Genomic DNA, 14272 nt, shown 5'->3' with positions numbered 1-14272 from the left:
ACTCTTTTAGACTTGTCTATATTCTCTGTAAATGTATTTTGAAATGTTCTTGTGAAAACACTCATGCACAACAGGAACGTTGATCTGCGCGAGTACCTCACAGAAGAAGCGCAGGCTACTGAGAAGTTCACGACCTATGACCTGGTGGCCAATGTTGTTCATGATGGAAAACCCACTGAGGGTTCCTATAGAATTCATGTTCTGCATCATGTGAGTGTGTCACCAACACTTTACTCCATTCAAAACAATAGCAGCTTAGTTATTGGGATGTTTTGTGTAATATGTCTGCTGTGTAATGTTTGACAGGGCACAGGGAAGTGGTACGAGCTTCAGGACCTGCAGGTGATTGACATCCTTCCACAGATGATCACACTCTCTGAGGCGTACATACAGGTTTGCTACTTATTACTTTCTTTTGTCATTCGCAAGTTGATGGAGATAAAAACACGTCTGAGCGTGAGGTTTTAACAAGTGGATATTACATGAAAACTGGGTTACACTTCATTTAAATAGTCTTTTTCACTTTAAGGCCCCGTTAAACTTCAAGCGAAATTGAAAAAAAAAACGAACTAGTGTACAGGGTAGGGTTGCACCAGCCGTTCGTAAGTTCTTTCTTAAATTGGAATGTAAAGTCCACACTAGAGGCTTAGTAACTACTAGCTAGTTGGCAATTTCAGTTGATCCTTCATTCTAACTTTTGCCTGACTTAACTAACAGTAAAAATACGTCTCCATTGAATAACATATGTAAATATCATTCAGAAACTGTTAAGAATTGTTATGAAATTAATAAGGATAAATAAGTAATGATACAAAAAAAACATAAGAAATAACATTTATTGATTATGACTGATTTTATTTGACATGCACAACAGGGACCAATGGGACAGATGCACACACTGTAGGATAGGGTGACCAGATGAGATTGGCTGAAATATGGGACGGGGTGGTTTTGGGGTAGGCCTACTGTGATATTAGACTACATAGCCTATAATAAAAGATAATGAATTTCAAACCTGAACCAAACATATTTTTATTCAAAGATCAACAGTCTGTCATTAGTATTTAGTCTGCCACAAAAGAACAACATTAAAATCATGAACTCAAATGTCATTGTAAAAGAAAGAAAAGAAAAAAAAGACTGTTGTAACAGTGCGTAAATCAGACATTTCAGGCTGTAGCCTAACGCTAATAAGCCTTATGCCAAAATTATTATTACGACTAAATTGTCGGTCATTAAATAAGAAAACTAAATAATTGTGTAGATGATTTGCTTTGTTTAACTCGACATCAGATATTAGGCTGAAGTATTTTTTTGCACACAGTGCCGCGACCAATCAATCACTCCTTTACGACTGGCTGCCTGCACATTCACTGTCCTCACGACTGAGGCAACTTAAGCTCGCTTATCAATGCATATAAATTCATGCCTACGGTATCTTTGTAGAACATCAAAAAAAGAAAAACGATGCTGCAGCCAATGAGCAGCCGGCGGGGGCTGGATGAAGGACGACAATTTTTTATGTTTTATCAGACAATAACTACTTAAGATTTCGCTTTAATCTAATTTTTGGGACAATTAGGGCCGGATTCGGGACAACAGCTTAGATTTCAAGACTGTTCCGAAATGTAAGCGAGTGCAAATGTCAGCATTATCATATTTGTCTAAAGAATTGAAGTCTGTCAGGAAAAAGAAGAGCTTATTGATGCAGTTCAATCAGTCTGTCTGCTATTTTATTCCAACTGTTACTCCTGATCAGAGGCTTCCGTAAATATTTGGTTTATACATAGTTACGCTTCAACTAAGTTTAATGGTGCAACGCAAAAATATTTACTGCATAAGTTGTATCTTAGTGCCCATTTACGTCAAAACTAGGCTAAGCTGTAACTTGCACACAGCTGGTGCATTAAGTCTGAACTACCATTGGTCTGTGGCGATGATGTAATAGGTGGGCGTGGCTCTGAGGCTCCGCCTTCTTTGACATGGAAATCTTCTCCAGTTCAGTCGTGAGTTAAAACATGAACACACTACTTATAGTAGAAAATGAAGTTGTAATTTTAATTGAGAGACACTGTCACGTTTTTTATGAAGCTGGTTGCTTTAAAACAATATTGTATAAAGTGGCATATAAACAAATGTGATGTGACTGGAGAGCTGAAATGCAGAGCTGATGCAAACATATCCATGTCACTATGAACAGATGCTTTCTTAACTGCTGTTTTCTCACCGATGTGATTTTTCTTGTATTTATTTTGATGCATCACTGCTCACGTATTTCAAACTTCTTTTTAATCATAAATCAAGTACTTTGCTGTGAGTATATATGGGCCTTTTGACATTCTATTAACTATGTCACCTACCAATCTTTAATTTGCAAGTACATGTCAACTAACTCTCATTAGAGTATTGGTAGACTGGTAGGGTTTGGATTAGGTGAATAAGTTGATGTACTTGCAAAGTTACTTATAGTCAGTATAATGTCTGTTGGGGAACATCATAATAAATAAAGAGTTAGCCGATATTAAGCAGAAAGTTTATTAATACTCTAATGAGAGTTAGTTGATATGTAGTTGGAAAGTTACTTATAGTTAGTAAAATGACTAAAGTGGACTATCGAATTAAAGTGCTACTCAAAATAGTTGATACACATTTTTTGGTTTACTTTTGATTTTCAGTGTTCAATAAGACCCATGATTCACAGTTCACATTCACTTTCCTGTTATAGCAACAAAATAGATGAAAAATGGACACTCAGCAGAAGGGATTTCATCCGTTGTGTTGACTCTGACATCCTTGTCAAAAGGGGCTTTCAAACTGAAGGAACCTTCACATGCTTCCAGATGTACCCGTATTTTGGCGTGTTCACACCGCAGGAACTGGGGACGATTTAAGTTCTAGGAACGCCTTTGGGGAAACTAAATTATTTTCAGAGTATTAAGGTCTAACCCAGCAAAATAGGAACTACCAGTGACATTAGTGTGCGCTGATTGGCCGAACGCATGCAAAACAACAGCACCTGACATTTATTTAAAAACAGTGTACACACAGATTATAGCCTATACATTCACTCTCAGTTCTCAGCGCCGTCAAAATAAGTCATAATATTAGTTCTCTGGGGATAAAGGTTGAAGACCCAACTTTATGCATGTTTTGTAAGATTCCACTATCTGTTAAACATAATTTCATTAGATTGTCCTTGACTTAATACAAGTAGATTGCTCTTTTATGAAGTTCCCTCACTTAAGGACTTATTTAGTAAGATTATGCCTGAAAAGGTTTTGGATTTTTTTTTTAATCATATGTTAATTTAAAACATCTTGTATAATATGACTTGCTGTTTTTGTTTGTTTGGTTTTTATTGTATTTATATGATATTTGTACTTTTGTAATTTTTTTCATTTTTTGCCATGAAAATAGCTTTGAATGCTAACATGGCACTAAATAAAACAATCTGAATCTGAAAGTTATCGGGGAACCACCTTGACGACTAGTTCCTAAAACTGAGTTGCTAGAACTGTGAAAGCCCCTAAGGAAGAATGCAGTTTCACTTTTCAAATATGTTTGAGGAAGTGCTCAAGTACTTTTGTGGATTTGTATTATTATTATTATTATTATTATTATTATTATTATTATTCAATCATATATATTAGCATTAAATAAGATAATGGATACTGTGGTCGTTAAATATGTATGTGTCTTGCAGATCTCTATTCTGAATCATTGTAAATGTTTTTGAGACTTCATCCACTCAACCTTATTTCACATATTTCTTCTTGTGCAGATTTGGAAGAGACAAGATAAAGAGGATGGAGCAGACAGCCATAAAGGGGCATAGGATGCCCAAAAAGCGCAGCATACGCGAGTTGTAAATGAAGTGTTCATGAATGCAGCACTGAAACCCTGGCTTCAAGAATGACGAGATGAGTGACAGTGACAATGAGAGAAGACATTCACCTTAAAGGGATAGCTCACTCAAAAAATCAAAATTCTCTCATTTACTCACATTCATGCCATTGCCCATGTTTATGACTGACTTTCTTCAGATAAACACACATATTTAGGAAAATAATCCATCTCTGTCAGTTCATATAATGCCATTGAATGGCTGAAGCTTAATCATGACAGTGACCCTTACGACCCCAGTGGATGAATCGATGTCTTCTGAAGCCAAACGATGGGTGTATGAGAAAAACACTAATAGATTTTACTTTAACTATAAATCAATGCTTCCAGTCTACTGTCGGTCGATCGTTCTTAAGAGGGACAAAACAGCATTGATTTATAATTAAAAAAGTTAAATCTATTAGTATTTCTCTTACACACACCAACTGTTTGGCTTCAGAAGACATCGAGTCATCCACTGGATTTGTATGGATCACTGTCACGAACGCTGTGTGGTTTTTCAAGCGTCAAACAAGCTTCAGCCAATCAATGGTGTGATATAGACTAACAGAGATGGACTTTTCCCCCTAAAAATCTTCCTTCTGTGTGTATCTGAAGAAAGTCATATACATCGGGGATGGGAAGAGGATGAGTGAATGAGTATTTTCATTTTTGAACAAACTATCCCTTTAAATCCTGAGGTTTCATTTCATATAATGATGCTAAGAAATCTGTAAAGTGAACGTAACTTTTTTTTAATGATTTCAGTTTTATTGTGACTGTTCCTTTGTCTATACAGTTTGGCAGTTTGTAGTATGAGACCTTTTATTAAAGTTTTCAAGACTATAGACTGCATCTCATTCGGCTCTTTAGAAAACAAGTATTGTGAATAAGCAGCTAGACCAAAACCCTCACACTTGAGATTGCTTTCGTTTTAAGAGTTGCTCTTAATTTAAATGCAATAAATGCTTATGTGTTTGTTGGTGAAATTAATAATAGGATACGTAGTGTTATACAGAATTACCACAAACAACAAGACAAATCCAAAGGCATTTTATTTTTTGACAGATTTTTCGTGAAGATAATTGTAAAAGGCCTTATTTTGAATTGTCACTGTTAAAAGTTCATTATTTTAAATTGCCTTAAGCGCTTTTCCCTTGAATTGACTGCATACAATGCCTTGAAATACAAATTAGTTTATTTCTTGCATCTTCTCAACACAAAAATGAGGATGTAAAGGCTTCATATAATTTAAGTTACACACAATGCATGCTATAAGATTTCCTATAGACTAAGTTCACTAGTTTGTTATTACATGTCTACCCAGTGTGGTTTGGATTATGGAACTACAGACACAACACATAAATGATTGGCAGTAATTAAGAAAGGTTATATTAAAAACTGTTTGGTAAATAAAGGTCATTTCTCAAATTTCCCTTGATTTTGTGTCTAAAGGAAGTGGATACAAAAAGCTTGGTCAAGTGAACAACATTTCTTTTGCTTTTCTGATTGAAATCTTATTCGATTGATCACTTTCACTTGTGTCCTCTGCAAAGGTAATCTTCCTGTTGACAAAACACACAAAAAAGAGTTACTTAATGTCAGAATCTCTCCAGTCTGTTCAACATCCCCAAAGGTATTGGTAAAGTTGAGCAGTTCTTACCTGACACTTGCTGATGGATGGTTGTTTCCCATCGCTCTTCAGGAGCCTGTGGCCATGAAGCTTCACAAACCCTTCACACTAGAACAAGGAGAAACAATACAAACATTCAGTCTACTGCTTTTTCTGTAACGCGTGTCGTCATTGTACGTCACTGTCAGATAGTCTTTGAGTGTGTACGTCACTATTTTACACACATTTTGTCCAAGGATTGTTATGATGTATTGTGTGTGTGATCATTACTTGAGGAATAGCATTAGGGTGGAGGTGGCAGATCTTCTGGAGCAGGTCAGAGGTCTGGATCTCGGTTGCGTTGTGACCCAGATGAAACCGGGAGAGGACCGCCAGTATCTTACAGGAATCGCAGTCTGTGGACACTGGAGAGGATGTGCATAATTCATATAAAGCATGATCACAGTCATTTACAAACATAAAATGATTCTTCAATCAGTTCTGCTGGTCTGAGAAACTGAAGTCAGTGGTTCTCAAATCTTCCATGGCAAGAACCATGTCAGAATATCTGAACATTAAGCACCACCTAGTCACAAAAAAAGATATAAATAAACTTAGGTCAGGCTACTATTCGATGTGATGAGTGATCAACCCCTTCTTGAGAAACAACTATTTAATGAGCCACCACAACAGCGCATTTGCGAGTGATTTGCCTCAAAAACAAAGGTCCACTAGGTAGTGCGTAAATATATATACAGTCATAGTCAAAATTAATGGCACCCCTGATAAAAAATGGCTGTAAAAAAAAAATCTGCATGGTTTATCCTTTTGATCTTTCCTTCAAAAAATTAGCAAAAATCTAACCTTTAATTGAAGTAAAAGAATTGAAATCGGGGGGTAAATCACATTATAAAATGAATGTTTTTCTCCAAAACACGTTGGCCATAATTGTTGGCACCCCTAGAATTTTTTATGAGAAAAATATCTCTGAAGTATATTCCCATTAATATTTACATTTTTTAGTACACCAGGGTGACTAGGAACATGAAGTTGTCTAGCTATGACTTCTTGTTTCACAGGAGTTTAAATATGAGGAAACACAAAGGCCAAATTCCCTTAATCATCCATCACAATGAGTAAAACCAAAGAATATAGTTCTGATGTGCAGCAAAAGATTGTTGAGCTTCACAAAATAGAAAGTGGCTGTAAGAAAATATCTAAAGAATTGAAAATCCCCATTTTGACCATCAGGGCAATAATTAAGAAGTTATAATCAACTAAAGATGTTACGAATCTGCCAGGAAGAGGACGTGTGTCTATATTGTATTAATGCACAGTGAGGAGGAACGTTTGAGTGGCCAAAGACTCCAAGGATCACAGATGGAGAATTGCAGAGATTAGTTGAGTCTTGAGGGCCAGAAAGCCTAAAAAAAAAAAATCAAACAACCCCTACATCCCCACATGTTGTTTGGGAGGTTTTCAAGAAAAATGCTCCTCCTCCAAAAATAAACTCCAGCATATTCAGTGGTCAGACACGGCTGGATCTTCAAAAGGGACCGGATTCTGTGGTCAGATGAAACTTAAAAAAGGGCTTTTTGGCAGCAAACCCAGCTGATGTGTTTGGTGCAAACAGGGATGAAGAGTAACCCATGCCTACGGTTAAATATACTGCTGGATCTTATATGTTGTGGGCCTATTTTTCTGCTGGAGGTCCTGGACTTCTTGTTCAGATACATGGTATTATAGATTCTAGCAAATATCAAACAGATAAAAAATCAAAACCTGACGGCCTCTGCTAGAAATCTTATAATGGGATGTGGTTGGATCTTCCATCAGGACAACGGTCCAAAACAAACATCAAAATGAACACAAAAATGGGCAACTGAGCACAAAATGAAGCTTCTGCCATGACCGTCACAGTCCCCTGACCTGATGAGTGGGCTGAACTGAAGAGAAGCAGCGCCAACATGGATCTGGGAATCTGAAGGATCTGGAGAGATTCTGTATGGAGGAATGGTCTCTGATCTCTTGTCAGGTGTTCTCCAAACTCACCAGGCATTACAAGAGAAAACTCAGAGCTGTTATCTTGGCAAAAGGAGGTTGCAAAAAGTATTTAATAAAAGGGTGCCAACAATTATGGCCAGCGTGTTTTGGAGAAAAACATTTATTTTATAATGTGATTTATTCCCCACTTTCAATTCTCTTACTTCAATGAAAGGTTTGTTTTTTGTGAATGTTTTTAATGAAAGATGAAAAGGATAAACAATGCAGAATTATTTTTTACAGCCATTTTTTATCATATTTATCAGGGTGCCATCAATTTTGACCACCACTGTATATATATATATATATATATATATATATATATATATATATATATATATATATATATACATACAGTGCTTACAAATTTATTAGACCTCCACCCAAAGTAAGGTTTGAGCCACAGCTGCCCTAAACTAACAGTATTGGTTATAACCAAAATCTTTTTTTATGTTTTTGTAGTGGTTAATCCAACAGTATGTGTGAGCTCGTTCGTCACAGTTGGCCAAGTCAAAGTCCGGACTTGAATCCCATTGAACAAATTTGGAATTTGGTGGATTCAAAGATAAATCACACAAAAGTTTAATCAAAAACTATTTGGGAACAACCAGAAACTATTTGGTCAATAACAATAACAACAGAGACTGTGGAAAAGTACAGTACATAAAGACAAAGCCAGCAAGAATGCAAGCTCTTATCAAGGCCAAAGAACGCCATACAAAATATTAAGGGTAACACTTTATTTTACAGTGTCTTTGTGACATATGTTACATGTACTTACCATAGTAATAACAGTAAATTATGCATAATTACATGCAACTATCCCTCAACCAAATCCTAATCCTACCCTAACCCTATAGTAAGTACATGTAGTTAATTATTATTACTCAGTACTCAAATATATAATTACACTGTAACAATGACACCTTAAAATAAAGTGTAACCATATTAAGTTATTTGGTTATTATATATCAATAAAGACGATTAAGTTGTTTCAGTTTGTTATATGCCTAATAAATGACAATCAAATGTTTAGTTTTAAACAAGTTTTTGACAGATTGCTAAAATATGTCAACACACTGCCACAGTTTGAAAGCTATGAGTCTATGTGATAAGACTGATGAACCCGATCTCATGAGATTATTTTTACCAAGTGGCGATTCCTATTAATTTGTAGAATGTGATTTTATTTAGTTTATAGGCAGATTAAATGAAATCAGAAATTCATGTGAAATCGTCACCACAAGAGCGCATGTGCTCAAAAACAAAGGTCCACTAGGTAGTGAACAACATTTTAAAAGGGGAATATATATGTAAAATTAAGATTGGGTTATATTTTTTCAACTTTCAGTCTCTTACTGATTTCCACAGAAACTATGTGAAAAGACTGTGGTCACTGATCAACCCAATCTCACGAGCCACCAATTCTCCAAAACGTAAAGCAGTTTCCCGTGAGTTTGTGGCACTGGTGGCATTCACACTACTCACATGTCATGGGAGTCTCCGGGAAGAGACACAGACCCAGAGCTGCACAGATGGTGTGTGGAGGGAGAGAGGACAACAGGAGCTCGATCAGCTTCTTTCCATACGTTTCTATGAAGTTGTCACACTTTTCCTTATAATGCTGAGGCAAAAGATCACAGATTTTCTCCAGAAGGTTCTCTATAATCTCCTAAAACAAGACGGAACAAATGGAAAAATAACCCAGGAGCGTTTAACACTCAGGTGCTAATTAAAATATGAACATATTAACATTAAGTAAAAACAAAATCTTACTGCAGTTCTCTTTTCTGGCAACATGCTCTCAAGTGTCTTTATGAAGAACAGACAGAAGGTGCAGAGGGGATTGTCATGAACCTAAGAAACAAAGTAGAACATGTGAGCTTTATTTAATGTGTTTTATGACTAGAACTACTCAGACTAGTAGCATGGTCTCAAACCTTTTCTTTTCAAATTTAAAGATACTTGAATGTATCATGAATTTTGTTTCCCAATAAAACCAAAATAGTGCATAGCACTTTTCACAACAGCTTTGCAGAAATTCATAATGTTATAGTTTATAATACCTAAATGCCTTATAGTCCACATTGAGCAGATTAGAGCTGGGCGACAGGATAGTAAACAGTTAGCGATGATATAAATGATTAACCAGATGAGATTTGCTATATAGTAAGTATCAGTGTTGGGAAAGTTACTTTTAAAAGTAATGTGTAAAAATATTGTGTTACAAGTAAAAGTAACAGTTACTTTTTGTTGAAAGTAATGCATTTTTATGCTTTTTCCATTACTTTTCCTCACCTGGTTGAGGCTGGCTCTCCTTCAGGCCTTACGGGTGTTTTTTGTGTGTGTGTGTGTGTGTGTGTGTGTGTGTGTGCATGCTTTTAATGCAGTAATGCATTCAGCAACATACTAAAATACATCTTTATTGTCTTTTAAAAACACGTTTAGAATATTATTACAGTATATCCTAAGCACTTTTCACAAAACTTAAGGCCCTCGGAATATTTTTCTGTATGAATATATAAATATATATATATATATATATATTTCTGTTCTAGTTTCATGCACTTATTTTTTTAGCAAGACTTAAATGTGGGTAAGTTTCATAAAAAAGCAACATTTTGAACAAAAAACTGAGAAAATCAGTTTTAGACTACAACATGCATAAGCAATGCGTTTATCCTGTGTTTTGATCCCGAGATTCATTACTCTTTCAGAAGGTGTGTAATAGCGCCCACTACCATATAACAGTGAAAACATGGATTTCGTAAAAATTCTGTCAATGGCGGGGAAAGAGTGTAGAAAAATGTTTAAGCAAATTAATTAAACTGAAAAGTAATGTGCATTACTTTGTAAAAACAGTAACTCAAATATGAATGTGTAAATTTCTAAAGTAATGCGTTTTTGACTCGTTTTTACAAACTTTACTCGTTACATCAAAAAAGATACATTTGAATATGTAATGCATGTGACTCCCAACACTGCTAAATATTGCTTTATGTGGGTGTACTAAATGTTTGTATGTAAAGTTGGAGATTTAAGTTAGTCGTTTGTTTTGTGGTGATGTTGAGGATTGTAAAATCTGTATGGTGTTGGTTTCAATTCATAACATTTTGCTGCAGTGACAAATTTCAGCTAAAATTATGATAATATGATATTCACTGCTTTCATTATAATATCATTGACTAAGATTTTAGTAATCTCGTCCACTCCTGAGAAGTTTCATCAAAGTTAATTGAAAGTCATGCCATAATAATTGTTATCTTTAGTCCCCAAGTGTGCAAGGATTAAAAACTCCCATTTGATGAGGGATAGAGAGAAAAAAAACAACTTTGGAGAATTTGTTTTCCCCGCTTAAATCAATCTAGACTAAAGCCAGGCTCTTTTTTACAGTCTTCATTGGAAAGCAGTGATTCAGATGGTCTGAGTGATGAGTTTTTCAAGTCTAAAACTGTGTAAACTTTGACCTGTCTAACACGTACCTCTTGACTAGTTCCTCTTGAGGGTTTTGCATAGAGTAAACCATGTTCATTCAGGCCAACCATGATCTCTGACGGCGCTTCTCTCTCAGACTGGACGCCACACAGTCCCAACATTGAGCATATGTCACCATTTTGACTCTGCGACAAGGGTTAAAAACATCTGGTTTTCAGTGCTATGGTGTTATTCATGTAATGAAGATATTGCTCATGTTTATATATTTTAAGGATTTAGATTTAAGAAAGTCAGATAAAGTCAAATTGGGATGAACTCACTGCAAATGCACTGAAATATTTGATGACCAAATGCACATATGTCCTCGCTCCATCCATACACAACGGGATGACGGGGTGTTCAGAACAAAACTTGTCCAAAGCGTTTTCAATAAGATGCTGCGAAGACGGAACAATTTAAGATCAATATATAACCAACTCCAAATCATTCATAACAATGAGTTTAAAAAAAACATGTAATTTTAGTCAAAGCTTCTATTCAAAAGCAACTTATTACAGAAACAGAAACTACATCACTCGGCTGGCACAAGAAAGCCTGAAAATAATGCAGCTGGAAATTTCACTTCTCTACAAGTAAGACGACTGTGGCGTAAGCAGATTGTGTGAAAACATGAAGGAGATCATATAAACTGGTGTGAATTATTGGCATGAGATTGTGTTGAACAGAAGGAAGTTACCAGGTCTTGCATTAAGAAAATAAGCATTCAAACAATGGATTAAAATTACAGTTTTAAACATTGATTTACCGAAATGTTTCAGTATTAGTGTACATATCACACACACAATATCACCTGAGTGTCTTGACTGGAGAGCATGTCCGTCAACAACTGTACGATCTTGTTGCAATCGCTGCACATGTTGTTCATCTGCAGGATGATGACAGTGGTATAAGGTTATATTCTGTGAACTGATTTGATGTTACATGCATAAAACCTTTAAACACATTTCAATTTGGTGCATTTCAGTGCTTTGTTTATTAGTCTGCATGGTAAAATACGAGAAAGATTAGTGCATACCATGTGTTGCAGTTTCTAACACAAAACCACAAACTCTCACAACCTCTTTTCTAGGGTCGGACGGGTCAAAGAACGAATCTATCTTTAATAGAAAGAAGGAAGTGTCAGAATTACCATATTCTCAAATCTTGTTTTGAGGATCACAGTCAGATTTTATATATTGATATGATCTTTTATTACTTGAAGGGTAGCAATTTCCTGAAACCTTATACAGAGTATAAGACAGTGACAAATGAGAATCTGTCTACTAATGGTCCAAATGGAGCAGAACCTGACCAAGAATTACAGAATACCTGACATTTGCCTTTTTAGAAACAAACAAACAAACAAACAAACAAATAAGCCCAGCCCTGGTGAGAAAAGTTACGCAATATTGCAACACATTACTTTCAATAATAATGAGCTAAGTATAACGCTAAGTAACAGAATATTGTAACATTACTTTCAATAAAAAAACACAATATTGTAACACATTACTTTCAATAAAATATTGAAACACAATATTATTGAAAGCCTTTTTTGTCATTGTATTTGCATACAATATAATTAGGATAACTATTCATAATTGTTCAACTATAACATTACTTTCAATAAAAAGTAACTGACACAGTTTTATGACCAGTAATGTGTTACAATATTGTATTAGTTACTTTTTATTGAAAGTAATGTTACAATATTGTGTTTTTTATTGAAAGTAATGTTACAATATTATGTTTTTTATTGAAAGTAATGTTACAATATTAAGTAACGCAATATTGTAACACATTACTTTCAATAAAAAGTAACTGACACAATATTATTGAAAGCCTTTATTGTCATTGTATTTGCATACAATACAATTAGGATAAATATTCACAATTGTTCAACTATAACATTACTTTAAAAGTAATGTGTTACAATATTGTGTTACTTAGTTACTTTTTATTTAAAGTAACTTTCCCCAACACAGCTTGTGACAGTGCAATGCCTTCACTGCAATAGCAATAAGAAAAGTTAGAAAACTTGCGAATAATAAATAAGGTGGAAGCAACTTATAGGTGATATGGACAAAAAACAAATATTTACATATATATATATACAGTGGTTAAATTGGAGAATTAAATTAGACCTTTGATAAATCTAGAAAGAAATAGTTTGTCAATTCAGTTGATTGTGTATACGCCCTAGTCTAGTTCCTGTGCGCAAGTTTCATTTCCAGCCAAATGAAAGAAAGAGTAAACGAGTAATCTCTTCACACTGTAGCTGCGCTGTTGCACTGTTTGACACGAGAGGGAAAAATGGTCTTCAGAAGTTAATGCCTGCTATCGTGTGTCTTGAGGCAATACTGAGAATTCAAGACTTCTTGAATTGTTAAAGGGATAGTTCAAATGATCTCAAATGATAGGCCCCATTGACTTTTCACATTTTTGGGTGAACTATCCCTATAAAAGCATCTGTGATTCCCTTCTGAAGTAGCCTTTAATATAGCCAATGTAAAGGTTAACTAGGTGTATGCTGGCATGCCAGTAGTTTATGAAATAAATGAAAATGTAGGCTATGTAAAGGGATAGTTTTCATCTGCACTGCTGCTACTGTAAATGCAAGTGGTCATATTCAAGCACTCGAGACTCACCGTGGAAAGGCTGGATGTTCGTGGTTCTGTGGGCCGAAGGTCTGCATTTCTTGCCCATCCTATAGAGAAACCAGAACATGTAAAGTATTTCTTGCTAATATGGAATCATATTGACTAACATGCTACCAGGAAATCGAGTGTCAGCTTTGGAAAATAAAAGAGCTCATTTTAATTCAACTATCTATCTTAATTTAACATTTAACTTTTTAACATTTAACTTTTTTTGTGTGTGTAAAATAAGTGTTTTAATGATCAAACCAGAGCACGTAAAGTATTTCTAGCTAATATGGAACTGACTTAGAGATAGGCTACCAGGAAATCGCCCGCAAGCTTTTTTAATTCAACAGTCTTATCTTGTTTTAACTTTTAACATAGTAAAATTAAGCAGTTTAATTATTAAATGTAATGTTATGTTGGAGCAAAATATCACATAGCCATCTTTAGGTAATATTTCAACTCTCTTACCTGAGGACAGGGTAGAAGTGAAGAGAAAGAAAGAGATGATGGCGAACTGCATGATGTTTTAATCGGTCTCCGGATTGAGAAGTGCTGTTCCATAAACCCAGCGCTGTCTGTGTGCAACTGGTTAAACGTTTTATTGTATTTTGATGAG

General features: G+C 35.2%; 2 protein-coding genes across 2 annotated transcripts in view; one reads left to right on the top strand and one right to left on the bottom strand.

Annotated features, from left to right (window-relative positions):
- usp39 (ubiquitin specific peptidase 39) overlaps positions 1–5310 on the top strand; it is a 15763-nt gene extending 10453 nt beyond the window's left edge. Inside the window, exons 11-13 of the mRNA XM_081365265.1 lie at positions 75–210; positions 307–393; positions 3782–5310. Coding sequence (XP_081221391.1) covers positions 75–210; positions 307–393; positions 3782–3835 — 277 coding nt within the window. The 3' untranslated portion in view covers positions 3836–5310. The remainder of the gene's footprint in view (positions 1–74; positions 211–306; positions 394–3781) is intronic.
- On the bottom strand, positions 5063–14272 carry sftpbb (surfactant protein Bb). Its single transcript, XM_081365266.1, has 10 exons — positions 14125–14272; positions 13660–13718; positions 11823–11897; positions 11293–11409; positions 11020–11157; positions 9314–9394; positions 9026–9209; positions 5786–5919; positions 5546–5623; positions 5063–5447 (listed from the first exon to the last, which is right to left on the bottom strand). Exons 1-10 carry the CDS (start codon positions 14174–14176, stop codon positions 5418–5420), a joined length of 948 nt encoding a protein of 315 aa, XP_081221392.1. The 5' UTR covers positions 14177–14272; the 3' UTR covers positions 5063–5417.

Source organism: Scardinius erythrophthalmus (assembly GCF_964197995.2).
Source record: "Scardinius erythrophthalmus genome assembly, chromosome: 5".
Lineage (NCBI taxonomy): Eukaryota > Metazoa > Chordata > Actinopteri > Cypriniformes > Leuciscidae > Scardinius > Scardinius erythrophthalmus.
The sequence above is the reverse complement of the archived record's forward strand: the minus strand, read 5'-3'. Positions and strand labels throughout refer to the sequence as shown.